The sequence below is a fragment of the Mus caroli genome, unplaced genomic scaffold (genome assembly GCF_978045245.1).
Source record: "Mus caroli unplaced genomic scaffold, Mus_caroli_1 scaffold_10, whole genome shotgun sequence".
NCBI lineage: Eukaryota > Metazoa > Chordata > Mammalia > Rodentia > Muridae > Mus > Mus caroli.
Genome location: NW_028227265.1, coordinates 106,913,401 through 106,934,158, shown reverse-complemented (window position 1 = coordinate 106,934,158; position 20,758 = coordinate 106,913,401). Strand labels below are relative to the sequence as shown.

At 44.1% G+C, this 20,758-nt stretch overlaps 1 protein-coding gene across 1 annotated transcript; it reads right to left on the bottom strand.

The window, feature by feature from the left end:
- Window positions 1-2,222: 2,222 nt before the first annotated feature.
- Window positions 2,223-17,897, bottom strand: Golga7 (golgin A7). Its single transcript, XM_085844065.1, has 6 exons — window positions 17,771-17,897; window positions 17,425-17,557; window positions 11,103-11,255; window positions 6,773-6,874; window positions 5,583-5,645; window positions 2,223-3,496 (listed from the first exon to the last, which is right to left on the bottom strand). The coding sequence occupies exons 2-5, from the start codon at window positions 17,533-17,535 to the stop codon at window positions 5,598-5,600; spliced, it is 414 nt and encodes a 137-aa protein (XP_085700191.1). The 5' UTR covers window positions 17,536-17,557; window positions 17,771-17,897; the 3' UTR covers window positions 2,223-3,496; window positions 5,583-5,597.
- Window positions 17,898-20,758: the final 2,861 nt, after the last annotated feature.

The following is a 20,758-nucleotide window of genomic DNA, read 5'->3' as shown; positions in this document are numbered from 1 at the left end:
GGTGGTGTAAACATTTTAATATTCATCTGCTAACAGGATGATTATATTTTGTTCCACATATCATTAGATTGATATTTTACTATCAAATAAGCATAGAACAGATAAAATAAATTACATCTGTAGAGTAGCCCAGAGTGATAACAAATTAGCTTAGTGAGGTTGGTTATGAAGTTGTATTTTCTGAGACAAGAACCAGAAGCCTTGGCTGTTTGGTGTATTACAGCAGATTCTGTAGGCAGCTGTCATTCTAGGAACTGCTCCCTCACAAGCTTCTGGTGTGACCTACAGAGAGTCCTGTGAATGCTGAAATCACCCTGGGTGTTTGTCTATGAGGGGGGCTTGTCTTTGACTTTTACAGAAAGCAAGTAATACAGCTTTACCCTCAACACTGGGCCCTTCCTTACTTTCACTCACTTGTAAGCCAGGAAAGTTACTTTCCACACCTCTCCTTTCCTTTCTTTTCCTCTCCTTCTGTCTTTAACATTTCTAGGGGTGACGATCACTGTGGACAAGGCAATTTACAGACACATGCAAGGTGGTTTGCTGTACAGCCTGTCTCCACAACCGCTGCTAGTCTATGTTGTCCTGGATGGTCTTGAACTCAGAGATCCGCTGCTTCTACCGGAATTAGCCACCATATCCAACATACAAGTTGTTTCGTGGGAGCATTACCTAGACATTTTCAAACATATAGAAAATAAAAAAGCCAGCTGGGCTTGGTGGCGCACGCCTTTAATCCTAGCACTCGGGAGGCAGAGGCGGGCGGATTTCTGAGTTCGAGGTCAGCCTGGTCTACAAAGTGAGTTCCAGGACAGCCAGGGATACACAGAGAAACCCTGTCTCATAAAACCTAAATAAATAAATAGCCACATATTACAAGTACAGGGAGCAGAGCGTAGCCCAGTACAGAGAGCCTGTCTGACACATCCAAGGCTCAGGTGTGATGCCTTCCACTAGTGGTGGCTTTCAGATGTGCTCCTTGAAACGTCCATGCAAACAGGAACTGGAGTATGAGACTGGGTGAGCTGTACATGCTAATCTTTCACTGGAAAGCAGTTGCATGTTTGCAGTCTGAGTAAGTTCCTGGGCATTTGGTAGATGCCAGATTAGTAGTTACCGAGACATTTTGCGTATGAATTTGGCTCATGTCTTGCCTATGAACTAGTCTGAAATGAGGTTAGAGAACACGTGTGTGATCAAGAACCATGGGCTAGCAGTCGACTCATCGTTTCTTAGGGCCCCTCTTTGCCTTTTCTTTTATTATTTATTTATTTATTTATTTGTTTTTTTCAGACAGGGTTTCTCTGTAGCCCTGTCTGTCCTGGAACTCACTCTGTAGATCAGACTGGCCTCGAACTCAGAAATCTGCCTGCCTCTGCCTCCCAAGTGCTGGGATTAAAGGTGTGCACCATCACACCCGCTTTGCCTTTTCTTAAAAAGAGAAAACCAACTCTAAGTGACAGTCCCCGAATGTCTCACTCTGTAGCAGTCTGCCCTTAAACTCAAGACCCTCCCTCCTTTCCCAGGTGTGCCTAGCCACACCCAATTTCAGAAAATTCTTTAAAAAAACAAGGTGACTTATGAACCTGAAGATTTTATTATTTCTCTGTGCCAGGCCTCATACATGCTCAGCGCTCTACTGGAGTCACATGTCAGAAGGTAACATCTTGTCAGGCCCAGGAAGCTCCACCTTGAGTATCCCAGGAGCTGGGCAGTCCAGAACTTCATCTTGGCCACATTACAACTTGTGGGAGTTGGTTCTCTTCTTCCATCAAGTGGGTCTGGGGGAATGAACTGTGGGATGGGGCATTGTGGCAAGTCTGTTTATCCACTGAGGTACCTCACCAGTCCCATTTTGTATTCTCAATAAATATCTACCTTTTTAAAAGTCATCAGATGATCCAAGATATAGTAATTCTGATAACTCTTTTCTAATGAAAACTATCTATTCATATTAAGTAAGGGTTGGTAAGACGGCTACCAGGTAAAGTCTCCTGCCACCAAACTTGATGATTTGTGTTAGATCCCTGGTGTCCTCATGGTGGAAGGAAAGACATGATTCTAACCTCCATGTGCATGCATGGCATGTGCACACACACATAGGCTAAATAAAAAAGTTAAAAATGCTTAGATATGCTTTATCAGTTATTCCAATATTGTCTTCCAAATAAGATGCCAGACCATTCCCTTTATCAAATCACATCAACTAAGACAAGAGAGGGTTTATTTAAGAAAAGTTTTACTAATGTGTTTATATCTTGGCGACATTATTGCAACAAGTTTAAAAGGCAGACAGACTAGAATAGGCTTTAAAGGAACAAATGAGGGCTATACAATTAAATTATTACACAGATCTAAGGGGTTACAAGGCCCAGGAAACAAATTAAATCTGAAAGATTAGATCCAGTATTAGCACCTACAGTATCTCCAAGTTCAACTGCTTCATTCATTCCTTATGTTTCCTAACTTCTTCCAAACACAGTGCTCTCAAATTCCTAAAAGAAAGAACATAAGAAATTCCGATACTAAGAGAGTATAGAGATAAAGAAGAGCTGGAAAAATTAACTTTAACTTGCAAGTTACACGGAAGCCAAAACTTACTTGAGTCAATCAAAAGATTTCTGTGCCCTGAATACTGTATGTGAGGCTATAAATCAGAGTTTATGAGTAGATTACAAATTAGCAACATACTGTATTATTTCTACCAATTTTTTCTCCTAAGTTATACTTGTAACAAAACTAGAGTTAGGTGTTTAGGACACTTGCTTCTTCCACACCGGGGCAGAGCTGGGGCAGGCGGAGCTGATGGCTGAGGATCTGCTCATTGTGCTTACTTATCTGTGGAATGAACAAGCAACACGCACAACATCTCCCCAACATCTTGAGGTAATGCACATTAACAGAAATGCTTTCAAAGAAACAACCAGAATTGCATTAAATACTGCCTTAATAATAACTGCAACACTAAAACAAGTAACATATATTATTCTCTCAAGGAGCCTCTGAAGTTGAACAGCAGAAATCAATCTGAAGATCTGAAGCATGTCAAGGCTGGTAGCTTGGGGACTCGGGCGGCGGATCAGCCAGACCACAGGCACACACACCCTCAAAGCCTGTTACTAATCTGGGGGAGGGACTGAGCTAAGACATGACTTGTGGGATCATAAAGCCACCTAGGAAACTGACCCAAGGGACAAGGAGAACCAGTGACACTGGTATCGGGTAAGAAAACGACTCTGTCTTGGGCTGGCCTGTGTTTTAAATGGCTTTGAATTTATAAAGAGAATTGCTTCCTTTATTTTCTTGGAAACAAATCAAAAGATCACAGAGTCCTACACAATTGGGAAACAAAGTGGATGCTGAGTGACGAGCGGTCACTCCAGGTGTGGCACCGTGGCTCTGGCAGCAGAGACAAGAGAATAACGCTCTGGAGAGGAGGTAGGGACACTCTGCCATCGGCCAGTGGATAGACGAAGGTCCCAGCTGGAGGCAGGACCTGTAAGAAGGGAAAAGCACACACTTTAGAGAGGCCAAAAAACAAAACAAACCCGACCTAACCCAACCGTCTAAGACGTGTTCCAAATGATGAGCTGTGCTGATACTGACTGTTTAGTCGGTCTGTGATGGTTAGTCTCTTAGAACGTGCTGGCGCACAAGTGCTAACAAATGCAGCTACTTCTGTCACCGACGGCAAGTGTATTTCATCTCTTTCTTTAACCTTTACTGTACGAGTACCAGTGCTTCCCCTGCTTCTGTGTAACACCTGCATGCAATGCCCGTGAAGGCCAGGAGAGGGCTCCAGCCATGGGGACACGCCATGTCCCCTCTGGAGGGGCAGCCGGTCATCTCTCCAGCCCCTACTTCATCTTTATCATAGACAATCTTAGAGAGAACACATATGTGTCTAATATGGATGCACAATATTAGAAAAGGGCACATAGTTTTTGTTTAAAGTTCTACTAATGGCCTCCCATGGTTTCTGATTTCATGCTAATTCCCCTTTAATAATACTGCAACCTACAGAGACCTCGTAGACTTTCTTAAAAAGGTCAAACTGAGTAAGTTCTAGTTTATAATCATCCCCAACAGTGCATCCTGGAAGTGAGCAACATAGAACTCTGAAAACTACACTGTATTGAACAAAAATATTTGCATTCATGAAACTAACTACAAGTTCCAAACGCAATGCTTTCTCGTCTCAAACATTCACTGTTATCTTACTATAGATACATTAGGCTCTGAGCTATAATTGCTCACAACTTTACACCACCTCAGAAAAACATTTCATTAAAGCAGCACAAAGCAGCTACAAATGGCTGTGCCATGCCACTGCATCTAGAAATGATAAACTTATTCCAGTGGCACGTAACAAAAGCCAAATTCCCAGTGCCTCCCATGAGAAATATCAGTTTGGGAATTGTGCATGAGAAATGTATGGACAACTAACGCTATGTGTTCAAAATGAAAAGGAGATAAAACACGTGGAGGTCATTACTGAGACCTCTGTCTTCCAAACTGTAGGTGACACATGAACTAGAACTGAAACACTCCGGTTTGGAATGCTGAGAGACTGGTCGAATCAATAAGTGAACAGGAGCAAAATGGGTTCTTAAGAAAGCCACTGAGAAGGAAGGGGCTAACATTAGGACAGGAACAAGCTGTCCTTTCTCTATATTCTTCTGCTGCAAATCACTGGGGCCAAGTGTGCCATACAAGGGGCCTTGAGCTCATCCAATCCGTGTTAGCAGTGTGACCTTGATCTCTGTCTATTTCTATCTCAGTTTACTCATCTGTGAAGTAGAGACCTTGTGAGATTCATAAACAGTTAGTATACCCAGCAGAGGAGGAGCCTTGAAATAGTGGTTGCTCGTTTTGTTGCCCTAGAAGATGTGTGTGCTTTACACAGTCTGTCTTATGCTGCTTGTTAATCAGTGCCAGGAGCACCCATGAAGCACAGCAAAGTGTGCAACTGACATGGATGGGAACAGGAAGTTCCATTTCTGTCCTTTAAGAGCCGGACAAACACAGGCATGGAGTCTACCATATCTGACTGCAGGTTTTTATTACCAGTAACTAATTTTTCTCTATTTATTAAAGGGCATCACCTGGCTATACAAGAATATTAACATTCTAACCAAAGGAATGAAATTTATGTTGTACCCTCCAGGTGAAGTTCCTTTCAAAGGCTCTAAGCCACTCTCCCTCTTGAAATGTCCCCTGGCTTCCTTAAAAACAAGGCATACAGACAAACATCTCTGGGCTGGCTCAGATATATGTAACACCCAACATTTAAGAGGCTAGAGCACATCGAAAGTATTAAAGCCAGCCAAATCCACTGCTAAGTATCACAGTAACAACCAGCCTCAAGTGAACACACAGGGAAACTAAAAATTAAACTGTAGAACCAAGTACATTTGGGCTACATATACATTTAAAATACAAAATGAACCCGTGATTAGCTTGAGCTTACACAATCAATAGACTACCGTACATGATTTAACCTGTTATTTACAAGCAGGGGGGAAAGCTGTGCATAACTAACATTTTAAAACTGATCTATAAACCATGGATTTCACACTCACCTGTATCTCTGTGGTTTATCTTCCACTGCTCACACCTCTGTCTTCATAGATGGTGATTTCAATCTGAACAGCATGGCCGTTAAGAAAACACGAGAATGTAACACATGAAGCAGACAGACTACAGCAAGCCGGTCTGCATGGTCTGCTGTGTGCAGACACAAAGCAGACAGACTACAGCAAGCCGGTCTGCACGGTCTGCTGTGTGCAGATTCACTTTTTCTGCTTTGCAGAAAGCTTAATAAATTACCTGCAAATGATGAGAGCAGTTACTTTTAAAACACTAGTTTTACAAAAAAATCTGCAAAGTATTTTCTTTTGTATTTGTAAATGCTCTGTCTGCATGGATGCCCTGGAGTTGGAATCATGGCTGTCACTGAGCACTGGGAACCAAGCCAGAGTATGCGAGAACAGCCAGTGAGCGCTAACAGCCAGGCCACCTCTCTAGCCCCTGGGAAGTATTCTGTATGTGTAGCTAGTAAGGAGACTCACAACTGAGAACTCAGAGAGATTGAGGGACTCAAAAATGCCTTCAAATTATATGAAAATGTTTGTGTAGGAGAAGGTTCATGACCCTTAAAAGAACCATTGCTGCAGAGTAAAATAAAACTGCGAAAATTATCACCGCAGGGCCTAGGATTATGTGACTAGCTTAAAATCACTTAATCATCACTTTATTAAGTAAATGAAGTTTTTCCAATTTTATTTACTAAATCCACTTAATTTCTCAAGGCCTCCTGCCTCTAAACTATGGACAGTATGCGAAGACGATGAGACGATCTGCTGGCAGCTGTAACAGACTGCAACTGGCAGATGGACCTGTGGACTGCAGTTCATTTGGATGGCATGTCTCACTGCACACTTCAAGGGGCTCCGTGCGCAGAGTTCCTGCAGCTGGGACATGTCACTCTTACAAGCTTCACTATTACAAGATGTTGTCAGAACCAAGGAAGATGGGAACCAGAACACTAAACAGTCCAGAGACCTGGACAATGCCAAGTTCAGAAAGCCACAGTTTAAGAACATGCTGGGAAAGGGATGCCTATGGTATATCATTCATGTGACAATTCTGAAGGCACACCTAAGGAGGAGTAAAAGTTAAATTCTCTCTGGCCAAGGCCAAATAATACCATCATGATTTTTTTTTTTTTTAAAGAAATATTTAGACCTTCTAAGCTGGACTAAAAAGATACAACTCGAAGTCCTCTCTCAATGGGGTCTGTTAGGAGGAGGCCTTGGGGAGCATATATCTTCTCATTCTGTTCTTGAATGTATTTGGAGACTTTCTTCAAGACCTGCCAGAGGAAACACCACAGCTTTTAACAGATTTCATCTGACCCGTTAGCTAGATCTCAAAATATTCAGTGAGTTGGCTTTCAATGCAAGTCATGTTGATTTCTGTAAAGCAAACAAGAGTCTGGGTTACCTGGCTGCTGTCAGCTATACACGGGACACAGTTATCAGCTGTACACGGGACAGTTATCAGCTGTACGCAGGACACACTGTGTACTGTGCTGGAGCGCAGGACAGTGCAAACGCACACACATTCAGTGAGGAGCCACCCTTCCTTTCACCTCTGCCCTGTTACAGGGACTAAGCTGCTTACACACACGTCCATCTCCTACTATCCATAAGCTGCCATCAGTTAAGACGGCCTCTTCTCACGTGAGGCTCACTCTTGGTCTCCTGTGTAAGAACTACCTTTTCTCCCTTTGTGTGTTTTCAGCATTTCAAGTAATGGCTTGGTCTGTAACAAAAGGGAGCTCTGTCACTCTGCTGGGATGCTCATTCTATGTGGAGAGCACACAGACGTCAGTGCTGGGGCGGCCTCGGAGCACAGATGTCTTGAATCATCTCTATGTTTGCATACACTGATACGCCGTAGTTTTGCTCTTACTTCCTAGACAGGAACTTCAAATTATAAATTTAGTATTAAGCTTGTAAAAGTCAAAACAAATGTAGACAAAACCCAGATAGGACACAAAGGAACTTTGAGAAACAGCCAAATCGTCAGCTTTACTAAGGGCGGTTCCGACAGTGTGAGAAAGTATCTCAGAGGTGTTCTCTGCCATCAGGGGCTCCATGCTCTACTTCAGGTTCCAGTCAGCAGAGCCTCACTCCAGAGGACGGCTAAGTTACCCAGCACTTCCTCAGACTTTCCCTGTGAGAAAATGATGAGTGTACAAACTTGCTCACAACAGAGAGAGGAAAAGCAATGTATAAAAAGAAAGCAGCACTGGATGTCGGGCGTCCACTAAGGGTGCTGTGTGCCCCATGCTGAGCACTGGATAAGAGTACAGACATACATCCCAGGATAGGCAATGAAGGAGGGAGATGTTACAGCTGAGATATTTTAGTGTAAACTATCTTAAAATACAAAGCTCTATGAGGTTTGAATAGTTTTCTTATTGAAAGGAAATAAAGAACTATTTTTATATATGCTATTTAGAGTCTGGTGTGAATAGATATTATCGAAAGAGCAATCTACATGGTTCTTTAGTGAATTAAAAACAGTATTTCTAAAAATGACAATTTTTGAAGTCTAATTACCGGAAGCAATGTGAGCATCGGTGTCTTCTTTTCAGCTTAGAAGAATATGAACTATGCCTGGTCATTGTGAGCAAACCCTCAGGCATTGTCTTCCCAGTTTGTCACTAACCCTAAATTAACGCGTGGAAGGAAGGAGCCCGTAAGCAGGCTCAGCTCAGGACTCTGTCATCTTTCCAACTCCCTTACCAGGGCACCAGAATGAGAACCCCGAGACCACGTCTGCCTCAGCCCCAGACACTCAGTGGACACACATCATGGATGCATGGATGGCTTTAGAAATGGCTGCTTTAAAACAGCTTTCCCCTTGGACACAGGTCATTAGCAAGAACGGCATTCCTTTTATTTGATTTAAGCGTAATTTTATTGGGCAAAGTTCCTGTTTAAATTTTAGAACCATTTATGTGCATCTGGCTATTAGTTCAGAAACAAATGAGCCATTCTCATTCTCTCTCCTGTCTCCCCCTTTACTCCCTCCCTCTCTAAAAGGAAAATTCCAAATTGGAGAAAGCAATGAAAGTTGTTTTTGGACTCTCCATTCTAGTAATGCCCTAGAGTTCATTTGGGCAGCGATTCCAAACTGCACCTGACACTTCTGTCCCCAGAGACGTTAAGATGACATTTTAATCATACTTAAATTAACATTTCATGTATCTGTATGTATGAGCGTGTGCCCGAGCCAGGGCATGTGTGTGAAGGACAGAGCAGAGTTACCGGGAGTCACTTCTCTCCAGGCACCCTATAGAATTCAGGGCTCAGATTCAGGTCATCAGGCCTACACATAAGCTACTCTATCCACTGAGCCGTCTCACCAGCTCTTATACTTCAAAGCAATGTCAAACAAACCAAAATATTCAATGAAATGACCTTATTTCCAAACACCCAATACAACCTCAACAATGTACAGAATGAAACATTATCAAACTTCCAGGACAGACAACTCTGTCCTTCCTGGGAACGGGACTCTGTAAACAGGCTGCAAGAAAGGCTGCACGAGCCAGGCCGAGGACAGAACCTTGGCATTTTCAGAAAAGACTTCAGTGTTCTTCTAATTACAGCCCAGGCAGAGGGATGCATTCTAGTTGATAAACAAAGCAGACAGTGAGGCAAACCTCCTCCAAGCCCAATTGTTCTCTAATTCTGATAGCAACAATGGAGAACTAACACTATCCTCTTTATCTTTACTGAAAAAAAAATCAATAAATAGCATATTACAAGTAACAAAGTGGATAATTGTTCAAGCAAGCTTTAAAAGGATTATTGGCAATTTCAAGAAATTTAACCCACGTGATAAAGTGTAAACATTATATCTGGTTTACTCTTTGTAGAATAAGAAATCTTAATGTTTAAAACACTGGTGTCTAAATGATTCATTCCTGCCTTTTCATAAAGAACTAGCGGACATGGGATGGGGTGACCTGAACTGAGGTCCCTGGAGCACATGCAGAAGCTGGAAACAGAAGCACAAGCATCTATGGTCCAGCACGCCCACAGGAGACAGGGGGCTTCAGTGCCAGCTACCTGGGACAACACAGAGGCAAACAACAGAAAGAGAGCCAGTCGGTCTTGGTCAGACACAGCGGAGGACAGGGGCCTGGCCCGAGGTTGTTCTCTGGTCTCTACTGGTGCCCTGGCATGTGTATATGTGCAATATAATATATAAACACATAAAAATATTTTTAAAATGTACTTCAAGTGAATATTTATTAAATATTTACTATATGCGAGGCTATGTATTAATTCTAAGATCTATTTTATAGTTGAGAGAATTCCAAGAAATGAATGTATCCAAGATCCTGTAGCCAGGATCACTTGTCGGGTACTCAATATTACTTCCCTCTTACAATCGTCACTCCAAAGGATGTACCTCCACCAGAAACATGCTTCCTTAAGAGCGTGGCTGGATGGCCATGTTCTTTCTATGGGAGTTCAACTTCCTCTCCTTCTTAAAGTTGGCCCCTCCCTGAACCCTGGCTCTAGCATCAGCACATCCTTTAAATCATTCCTTCCCTTCCTCCCAAACTGCCATGCTCCTAATCCAAGCAGTCTCAGCTCGGACTTCTGTGGAGCTCCCTCACTTGTGAGACCATTCCCTCTCTCGGGCTCTTTTCCCACACACCCAAAGCCTACTTAGAATCATTGCTTCCTGATATCTGTGCTCTGCGTGAAATTTGAGTGGCTGCTGCTATAGAGATAGGATCTACACCTCTAATCCAGGCTGCCTGTCTGCAGAAACACATGGAGGATGGAGCTAGAGAGGCAACTGGACATCAGCTTCAGGGGGATCTTTCCTGATCCAGTTGTAACTGGGGAAAGAAGGAGGTCAGGACTTAGGAGTGGCAGGGGAAGTAAGGCTGTGCTTTCTGAAGACAGTGGGCAGCGAGCTGGAAAGCAAAGAGCAAGGCGAGATGAGTTAGGACAGCACTGGACAGGCTAGGAGCAAGCCGGAGCAGCGCCAACAGAGACACGGTAACAAAGGGAACAACTGAAAACAGCGCAGCCCTTTCCAGCTATGCTCCCACTCCCTGTCTCGAAGTAAGGGGCGGGGGGGGGGGGGGGTTACTGAACAGGATGGGGAGATGCGAGTTTCCATTCTCAGCATTGCAAGCTGATGAACAGCAACCCTCCAGCTGGCAGGCAGCTGCAGAGAGAAGGACTCAAGTTGGAGGCTATGACCGAAAACAGAAACTTTAGGGGGAAAGAAAAAAGACTCAAAAGAGCTGGAGACATACAGAGTTTCCGCACTAACTTTGCATGTGGAGTCTGAACTCTGCCCTGTCACCCCAAGCAGACATGCACATGCTGACCTATTTCAGAAACACTTAGGACCCACTTCTGTGTGCTCTGGACAGTAAGAGCAATAACAAAATCTGAATTATATAGAGGTTTCTGAAGTTTAAAGCAACTGTTAATATGTAAAGACTTATCTTCTTTCATGGTATTTAGAGATTTTACTGAACACAAATGTAGCCATACCTTCTCATAATGAGTTTCCATGCATAAGAAGATGGTGTATGCTGTTAAACAAGCCAAACAGCCTTCAAGATACGACTGGCCCCCAAGTTTCTCTGCTTCTGCATAAAGGTTATTTAGAGTTCGAACTGTTTCTTCAAACTGCTGTCTGTCAATCTGTAGGGAAGAAAAAATTTTAAATTAAGCTCTAGAGATGAAGATGGCCAACTCATTGTTTGCTAGCAGACATACCTTGTTGTCTTGACAAGGTTCCAAATTTAAAAGACAATAAATAGAACAGGCAAGGAAATATGCTGTGACTCTAGCACACGAATGCCAAGGCAGGGTCAGTAGTGCGAGGTCACTCTGGGCTGTGGTTTGAACGAGAATGGCCCCACACATTCATGTTTGAATGCCTGGTCACCAGTTGCGGAACTGTTTGCTAACAATTAGAAGGTATGGCCTTGTTGAAGGTGTCAATGGGGGTGAGCTTCAAGTTTCAAAAGACTCTGGCCACTCACCTTAGCTTTTTTGTTTCTAACTTGCAGGTCAGATGTAAGCTCTCAGCGACTGCTCCAGTGCCATGCCTGCCTGCTGCCATGCTCCCTACCGTGTTGGTCATGGAGTCTACTCACCTCTGAAACTGTAAGGCCCCTAACAAATTGCTTTCTTTTATAAGTTGCCCTTCACAGCAATAGAAAAGTAATTAAAGCATTAGCTATATAGTAAATGTGAGTTCAGCCTGGGCCCATGAGACCTTGTCGTAAAAATCAAACAAACCCCAAAAGATAAGGTAAATAACTTTTCATGAGACTAAATCCAGACCTCTGGCACGATACAATTACTTACAGTTTAACTTTACCCATCTCGTGGGATACTGGATATTGTGAAGGTTCAAAATACTACTTCTCTATACTCAAATTCTAATGATAGTCTTTCTAATCATATATATTTGTATTCTGAGCACCTATAATGCTATGGCTAGTCTCTTATACATGCACCTCCTTAATTGTAAGGGCACACAATTAGAGGTTCCTTTTACCTTGGAAGAGTATTTATTCATTTATTTTTCCAAACAGGGTCTCACTACATAGCCCAGGACGGCCTCATACTTGTGATTTCCATGCCTTGGCCGTCTGAATGCTGGGGTTAAGGTATGCACCACCATTTCCAATTGAGAGTCTGCATTCCTAAAACAAGCATCTGAACACTGAGCAAAGACTACTTTAAGCAGAGCTGTCAAGTGGCAAGCTCTGTTGTTTTCTCGGGCCCCTCTTTTGCAGCAGCAGATTTTGTGACTCGATGCTCATATTATTGAGAAGAGCAAAAATCTCTAACTGACCCAGCTTCATAGTAAAGCCATCCCACCTCTAATGACACCATTACCCTACTTAATACTAACACACTGGCTATTTGTCTTGGAGAGATTTTAGTTAAGGATGGGCAATGTGTGTCCCAGAAGTCTGTATCACTAATTTCATGGCAAAGATGTAACACATGCTCCCAGGAGAAGGCAGCCGCCTTCCAACCACCTCTCAGGCCACGTCCCTGCATTAAGTGACAGCACAATTCTGCTGCTGCCATCCTGTTCCTTACTCCAGCCATGCCTTTGTCTTTCTTTGATGGATGGCTTCAAACTCCTTACAGAGCTACATTACAGAATGTCCTGGTCCTTCTGTCGTCTCCATCTTTCAAGGATTAAAGACATCAACTATCACACCTCATTTTATGTGGAGCAGGGGACAGAACCCACGGCTTCCTGCACATTAGCCAAGGACTCTAAAAACGGATTTGTTTTTACTTTCTTCTTCTAACAATATTTTGCAGACTTCCAATTTCTGTTCTCCTAGAATTGAAAATGCCCATTCGTAGTAGAGCATTTCATCTGACACGGCCCTTCTGACCCGGAGCAAGCGTCCTAGGCAAGCATTCTACACTGAGCCGCATCTCCAATCCAGGAAGTAAATTTGAGAGTAGATAGTATTTTATGACCCTGTCCTTGAGCTCTTAAAAGCCCTCAGGTCAGAAGCAGTTGTAATGGTCGTTTGCTCTTAGTTACCATGACCAGGGCCAGGTGGACAAGGACACTGGGAGCCGGCCCGCTTCCCACTGTTTTTCTCTGACTCCAAGGCAGGGTCAAGACTGTCACTGAGAGCTGGGCATAGTGTACAGCTTTAACCCAGCACCTGGGAGTCAGAGGCTGTCGAATCTTTGTGAGTGAGGCCAGGCAGGTCGTCATAGTGAATTTTAGTACAGTCTGAGCTACAGAGTGAGACCCTGTCTCGAAACAGCCACCCCCACACACATTTAAAGAAAAAAAGGTCACCGAGGACGGAAGCCATAATGCTCCTACCTTGAAAACAAGTACAGTGCAGTGATGCCTGAACTAACGCTTCAGGTGGTCAGTGAGCATTTAACACCTAACTTTCATGGCTACTTCAACTGTCTGCAATGCTGTGATCTGAGGCGTTCTTCTACTGTTTACATTTCTTTATACTGTATCATTCAGAAGAATGACATCCAATCAGGATTACCTTATCTCTTCCAGATCTAGAAACTGCCCTTTAAACTAGAAATACTAATTATTCTCAGAGTCCCACAGTCTGCAAGATGGAGGCAAATCTAGGGCAGGTTAATAAACAAAGCTGTAGCCAGTTCTTTTTAAAGAATGAAGATGGAAAGGAATAAAGTTGTTTAAAAGCATATTACAAGAAAGTTGAGTTTTCAGTGGTTGAGCATTTACTTAGCATGTACAAAGCCCTGACTCCAACCTTAGGGCATGTACTTATGCAGTCTATGTGATTTTTAGAAAGTTAATAGAAAAGAATGTGGTAGGAGACATAGGTGGGAGTAGTTAGAGCAAACAGTGCTAACAGTTATGGGAGCCATAATGTTCTGAGCTCTGGGTGTGCATACAGACAGTAGCCCCCTAAGACTGTAATGGAACTGGAATTTCCTACTGCCTACTACCAGGGTGACCAGCAGCTCAATACATCGCTCCTTGCTTGTGGTAATACCAGAACAAATAATCCTAATCGTCCACTTTGCAGAAGTGCAACAAAGACAGCCAGTACTTGGCAGCTGCAGTGAGTGATGCCGACAGTACGACACATCACTGCAACACATCATCTACACTACTGTTTACACACTGTCTACACTACTGTCTGCACACTGTCTACACACTGTCTATACCACTGTCTGCACATTGTCTGCACACTGCCTATACACTGTCTACACCACTATCTGCACACTGTCTACACTACTGTCTGCACACTGTCTACACACCGTCCACACTACTGTCTGCACACTGTCTACACTTCTGTCTACACTACTGTCTGCACACTGTCTACACTACTGTCTGCACACTGTCTACACACTGTCTACACACTGTCTGCACACTGTCTGCACACTGTCTACACTACTGTCTACACACTGTCTACACCACTGTTTTCACTCTTCTGCACTGCACCCCTGCTGGCCCACACTCAATGCTTGTGTAAATACAGTGTTAGCATAATAAACTGTCTCTGTGATATATTTTAATGTGATCAAGTGACACAACTGGACTTAAGCTCTAGAGAAAAAATCCAGGAGTTTTTAAAATCTGTTATTGTCTAGGCACATTAAGATAGTCATCAGTCCTCCAAAGGTCTTTGGATAGTAATTCAGAAACTGTATTGGAAATTTGGAGGTATGCAAAAATGGACCCAAATTAAAAAAAAAAAAAAAAAAAAAAAACGTGGCCCTGCTGGGCAGTGGTAGTTCATGCCTTTAATCCCAGAACTTGGGAGGCAGAGACAGGTAGATTTTTGAGTTCGAGGCCAGCCTGGTCTACAGAGTGAGTTCCAGGACAGCCAGGACTACACAGAGAAACCCTGTCTCAAAAAACCAAAAAAAACCCAAAAAACCAACCAAAACAACCAAAACATGGCCCAATAAACACCATTTAAAATGGAACTAGAGATGGTTTTCTCAGAAGTTTTGTTTTTGTTGAAATACACACTGCTGAAGCTAAAGTGATCACAAACCTATCGTAAAGTCAAAGGTTATTTCTGCTGACTAGATTAAGTAGAATTCGTCTCTACTACAGTTCATTTGGATTTTCTTCTCCCAGAAGACTAGGGGGACTAAAACATTGGCATTCTGGCTAAAACAACAACAAAGGTTCGTTTGAAGAACGACTGGGGCAGCTGGGCTCTCAGGCATCAAAGCATCACACTGTAACAGGCAGCGGAGTACAGTGCTCAGATGACACAATTCTGTGCCCTCAAACAGCATGCATGCATTTTTAAGTATCATGTCAAATAGGACATCTATCTGTGCATTAGTTTCTCATCACACTGGCGAGTGTGATGTTCCCACGGACTGAAAGCCAGGCCTGCCAACAGCGCAGCGCAGCGCAGCACCACTACTTCTAGGTCAGCAGACAAATAAGAAGCCTTTCAACGCCCCATCACACAAAGCCAAGAAAACGTAAATGTACGATCGGCACATACCCATAAAAGCGTAACTGTTTAACTCAACAGTAAGAGAGTCAAAGGCACATACATACACACACCACTACCCATTCTGCGGTTTATCAAGTCAATCATGTACCACTTTTGGACGGCAGGATTCAGCAGCATCAATTTCCTGTAAAGGTGTGTATGACTACATCGGGGTTTTAAACCTAAGATTATTAAGGAAAGGTTCTACCATCCACAGTGAAAGGCGAATGCCTGATGTCGCATATATGTGCCTGGCTCAATAAAGAGAGAAGTCTGACTTATAAACCAACAGAAGCCTTTAAATGGCATGTCACAAACAAGTCAATCAAACCCTGTTATCCTCTCCCTCCTCACTCTCCCTGAGACAAGAGTTTTGCAATGCAGTCCATACTGGCTTAGGACTCAGGATCCTCCTGCCTCTGGCACCTGGGCGCCAGGTTACAAGGTGTCCATGACCACACACTGTTTACACAGTATCTTTTCAAAGCTTGCTTCATCTTTAATTTGCAGTTCAAGAAGGGCAACTTGCCACTAACTTGCCAACAGCCATAAATCCCATTTAAGGATAAGGTAATGAAGTAAAGAATTTTCTAACCTAACAATCAGTCAGTACTGCGGATTGAAACCAGAGCCCAACACATGCTAGACAAGTGGTCTACCATTGAATTATCTCAGGATCCCCACCTTTTCCAAACCATTTTAGAGCATGGTATTTTCAAACTGCCTAGGCTGGCCTTGAACATGCAGCCTTCCTGCCTTAGATTTCCTAGTAGCTGGTAGTAGGCCTGAGTAAGTATTTAGTGCTGGGGATAGATCCCTGGGCCTTCAACCTGGAGAAAACAGACTCTGTGCACTAAGCCACACACCCAGCCTACAAACCACCCATCTGATTTTAAATGGCTGGCACACATTTCTCTAGTACACACTCATCTCCACCTACCTAGTCCACAAGCAGCATTTCTTAGCCCCACACCCACACCATGCTTAATTACCCTCCAAGTTCCTCAACCTCCTGGTTCAGTTTCTAGAAACTGATTTATGAACAGGAAATAGAATCTGAGTAATATCGCTGAAGAACAAAAGGAGGATCACACTGGGTAGACGAGTAGATTTTTTTTTTTTTTTTTGGTGTGGTTAAATCTGAAGGAATGGTACACAAATCTCATCTTTGTTTACAAGGTTGCCCAAAGGACCTCTGCCCCATGACCGTTTTGATATGCAAGGCAAACAGGAAGTTCCCAGTGATAATGACTGGGAGTCAGGGTTGGTTCAGCTACAAGTTCCTTTGCCAGTCCTGCCCGGGACCGTGTACGTTTTTCAGGTTCCAAGAAGGTCTGTCTGGACTACCGAGCACATCCCTAATAAAACCTTTCAGCTGAACAGTATGACCAGCACAGTGACCACAGATACCAGTCATGACAATGACGCTGTCTTTCGCGTGTCTTAGGCGGTAGGATATAGGTTACCACAGGAGGTATGAGGTGGCCTGGAGTTCCAGGAATTAGCACCTCATCAAGATGTCAATAACTGAGTGTGTGTGTGTGAGCCTCAACCAGGTGTCAAGAACCGTGTGTGTGTGTGTGTGTGTGTGTGTGTGTGTGTGTGTGTGTCTCGGGATCCTGTTAAGGACACTCTTGGGTGGACTGCGGGCCAGCATCCTAAAAGTTCTATATTATCACTGTACTCTGAGCATTAGCCTTAGTGGTCTTTCTCCAAATACTAGAGCGTACCTCCTTCGTATATCTTCTCCCACGAATCTTGACGTCTCATGCTCTCCCGAACCGTGAGACACTCCCTCCCGCTCCAGGGACTCTCCCCTCCCCAGGGCCAGGAGCAGGGGGAGAGGCCGGGCTGCGTACCCTGTTCTCCAGCTCCGCGGGGAACTTGGTCTGGAACTGGCAGCGCGTGCCGCTGCTGTAGTCTCGCTGAATGAACACCTTCCCGGACACCGGCGCCTGCTGCGGCCTCATGGCGAGGACAGGACCCGCCGCTCTGCGAGTTCGGGCAAGACACGGGGTCAGATAGCCGGCCTAGAGCCGGCTCTCCGGCCCGTCAGCCCTTCGGAGCCACCCACCGCCCAAAGACGCCCCAGGCCTCCCCCCTCGCCGATCCCCTTCACTCATGGCTGTCGCCGAGGGCCTCCAAGCTACCCAAGCCCAGGACCCGCGCCCCCCCACATCCTGGTTCGGCCCTGGAAACACAAACCCGCCTCCTCGGCCCTCCAGCAGCTGTCGCGCCACCTCCGTCGCCGCTTACGTCCTGTCGCAAAAAAGCCTAGCCTCTCCCGAACACCTTCTGTGCCGCACGTTGACACCCCGCCCCCTCTGGCCGTAAAGCGACGCCTCTGCGGCTGCGCGCTGCGGTGAGGTGCGCGGTGGCTGGGAGAGAAGTCTTCCTAGTGTAGGCGGATGAAGCCCTTCCGGGCGGAAGAAGCTGATGATGAGGTGGACGTGATCGGTGGATCTGGGAGTTCCGGGAAAGACGCCGGGATTAGAGACTCGGGATTCCCTGTTGGTTGTGATGAAGTGGTTTGTGGGCACAGGAATAGTTCCCTTCTTGATTATGCGTTCCAGCTTTCACGTGGGCTAACCCACTTCGCTCCACAAAAACAACCGTCACTCTCCAATTCCAACAGACACAGATATTTATAACTACAAAGCGCACTACTGGGGATGCATTTGGCCCAACGAACCCTCTTGAGCGAGAGGGAGGAGAATGATATTCCTGTTCTGCATTCTCCTGCATCCCTCCTCCAATTCTTCTTGAGGTGTTGGCTCTTTTCGTCCCAGAGACATATGTACACCAACTATACCCGCTTAGGTGACCCGACTGAACCAACAACAGTTCTCTCTCATTGGTCCCCACTTTACTGACTGTATCTTTGCAAGACATCCAGAAAATCCCTATGCACGTCTGGTGGTGGCGATGTTCTAGTACAACTTTTTAGTATACTGATAATTGATTAGATCCTTGATCAATTGTCACGATAATTGCTTTCTCTTCTGGGGTTTTAAAAATAGCATTAAAAAATTTTCCAGCAGAGGGTGGGGGACAGGGCAGAGGTGGTCCACTCCCTGGTGATCTCTGAGTTCAAGCCCACCCCAGTTTACTTAAATAGTTCCAGGCCAGCCAGGTCGTCATGGTGAGACCCTGTCTCAAAAAATGAATAGTTTTATCCCAATAAAGGGTGTATAGTAAACCCACTCATTTAACGTGGACATGATTTGTTAACTTCTACCACGTTCATGCCCTTAAACCATCAGTACAATCAAGATAATAAACACCACCTCTAAAAACTTCCTTACTCTTTACAGTCATACCTTTCAGCCATTCCGCAGACCCCTTTGCCCAGTACTAACCTTTCTGTCACTAGAAACAAACTTGTGTTTTCTTAACTTTCACTTAAATTGAATCAGAGTTTTTCATCTCCTTCTTATTGTATAGATTCTACTGAGATTCCTCTGTTGTGCCATATGTAATTTCATTTGTTTGACTTTCCCCATTTATTCATTCACGTACTGTCTCAGGGTTTCCACTGCTGTGAAGGGAAACCCCATTCATTCATTCACGTACTGTCTCAGGGTTTCCACTGCTGTGAAGGGAAACCATGACCAAGACAGTTGTTTGTTTGTTTGTTTGTTTTGGTTTTTCGAGACAGGGTTTCTCTGTATAGCCCTGGCTGTCCTGGAACTCACTTTGTAGACCAGGCTGGCCTCGAACTCAGAAATCCACCTGCCTCTGCCTCCTGAGTGCTGGGATTAAAGGCGTGCGCCACCCCCGCCTGGCTACAAGGCAGTTCTTATTAAGGGTAACATTTAATTGGGGCTGGCTTACTGGTTCAGTCCATTATCATCATGGTGGGAAGCATGGCAGCTTCCAGAAAGGGATGGTGCTGGAGAAAGAACTGAAAGTTCCAAAGGCAAACAGGACAAGACAAGCTTCCAGGTAGCTAGGAGAAGGGTCTCAAAGACCAACCCCAAAGTAACACAGTTCCTCTAAGATAGCCACACCCATTCCAGTAAGGCCACACCTTCAAATAGTGCCAATCCGTGGATCAAGTATATTGAAACCAGCACATTAGTTGATAGGAAATTTCCAGTTTTAGTATTGCAAATAAAGCTTATATAGAATTAACCTTCAAGTCTGTGTATGGTTGTTTTTTTTTTTTTTTTTTTTAAAGAGGTTGAGATTTCATTTTATTTTTATTGGTGAATCCTATAAAGGCATTTTTCCTTTTTAATTTTATAAACTTTATTATTAACAGGCTTGCAAATAAAGACAACGCACACCAAAATTAGCCAGACCCAAAATCTATACAAATGAACTTCTATCCAGTTAGAAGTGACACCCAGAACGGAAGCTGTGGAGCTTCACATTAAGTTTTACACTTTTAGTGTCTAATGTATCTTATACACTTATTCATTACACAAAACAACAAAAACTACTTGTGAGGGTTTGTATATTCTTGGACCAGGGAGTGGCACCATTTGGAGGTGTGGCCTTGTTGGAATAGGTGTGACCTGGTTGGAGTAGGTGTGTCATTGTGGGTGTGGGCTTAAGATTCTCACCCTAGTTGCCTGGAAGTCAGTCTTCCACTAGCAGCCTTTGGATGAAGACAGAACTCTCAGCTCTGCCTGCGCCATGACAGCCTGGATGCTGCCATGCTCCCACCTTGATGATAATGGACTGAACCTCTGAACCTGTAAGCAAGTAAATGTTGTTTTTTTTTATAAGACTTGCCTTGGTCATGGTGTCTGTTCACAGCAGTAAAACCCTGACTAAGACACTAATCATCATCATCATCTTCTTCTTCTTCATCATCCTTGGTAGACTTAGGATAGATTAATTTTTCACAGTACCTTGACTTGGTTTGCAAAACACTTCAGTTAAAGCAACTAATTCTGTCTCTGGAACTATTAAAGGGTCAGAGCATCAGGGAGGTTGAGAACTAAGGTTAAGAAAATGTCTCCATAAGACTCAGCTCCAGGGCATTTTCTCAATCAGTGATCAATGGCGAGGGCCCAACCCATAGTGGTTGGTGCTATCCTGGGCTGATGGTCCTGGGTTCTATAAGGAAGCAGATTGAGCAAGACATGATGAACAAGTCAATAAGCAGTACCCCTCCATGGCCTCTGCTTTAGCTCCTGCTCCAGATTTCTGTCCTGTTTGAGTTCTGTCCTAGCTTCCTTCAAT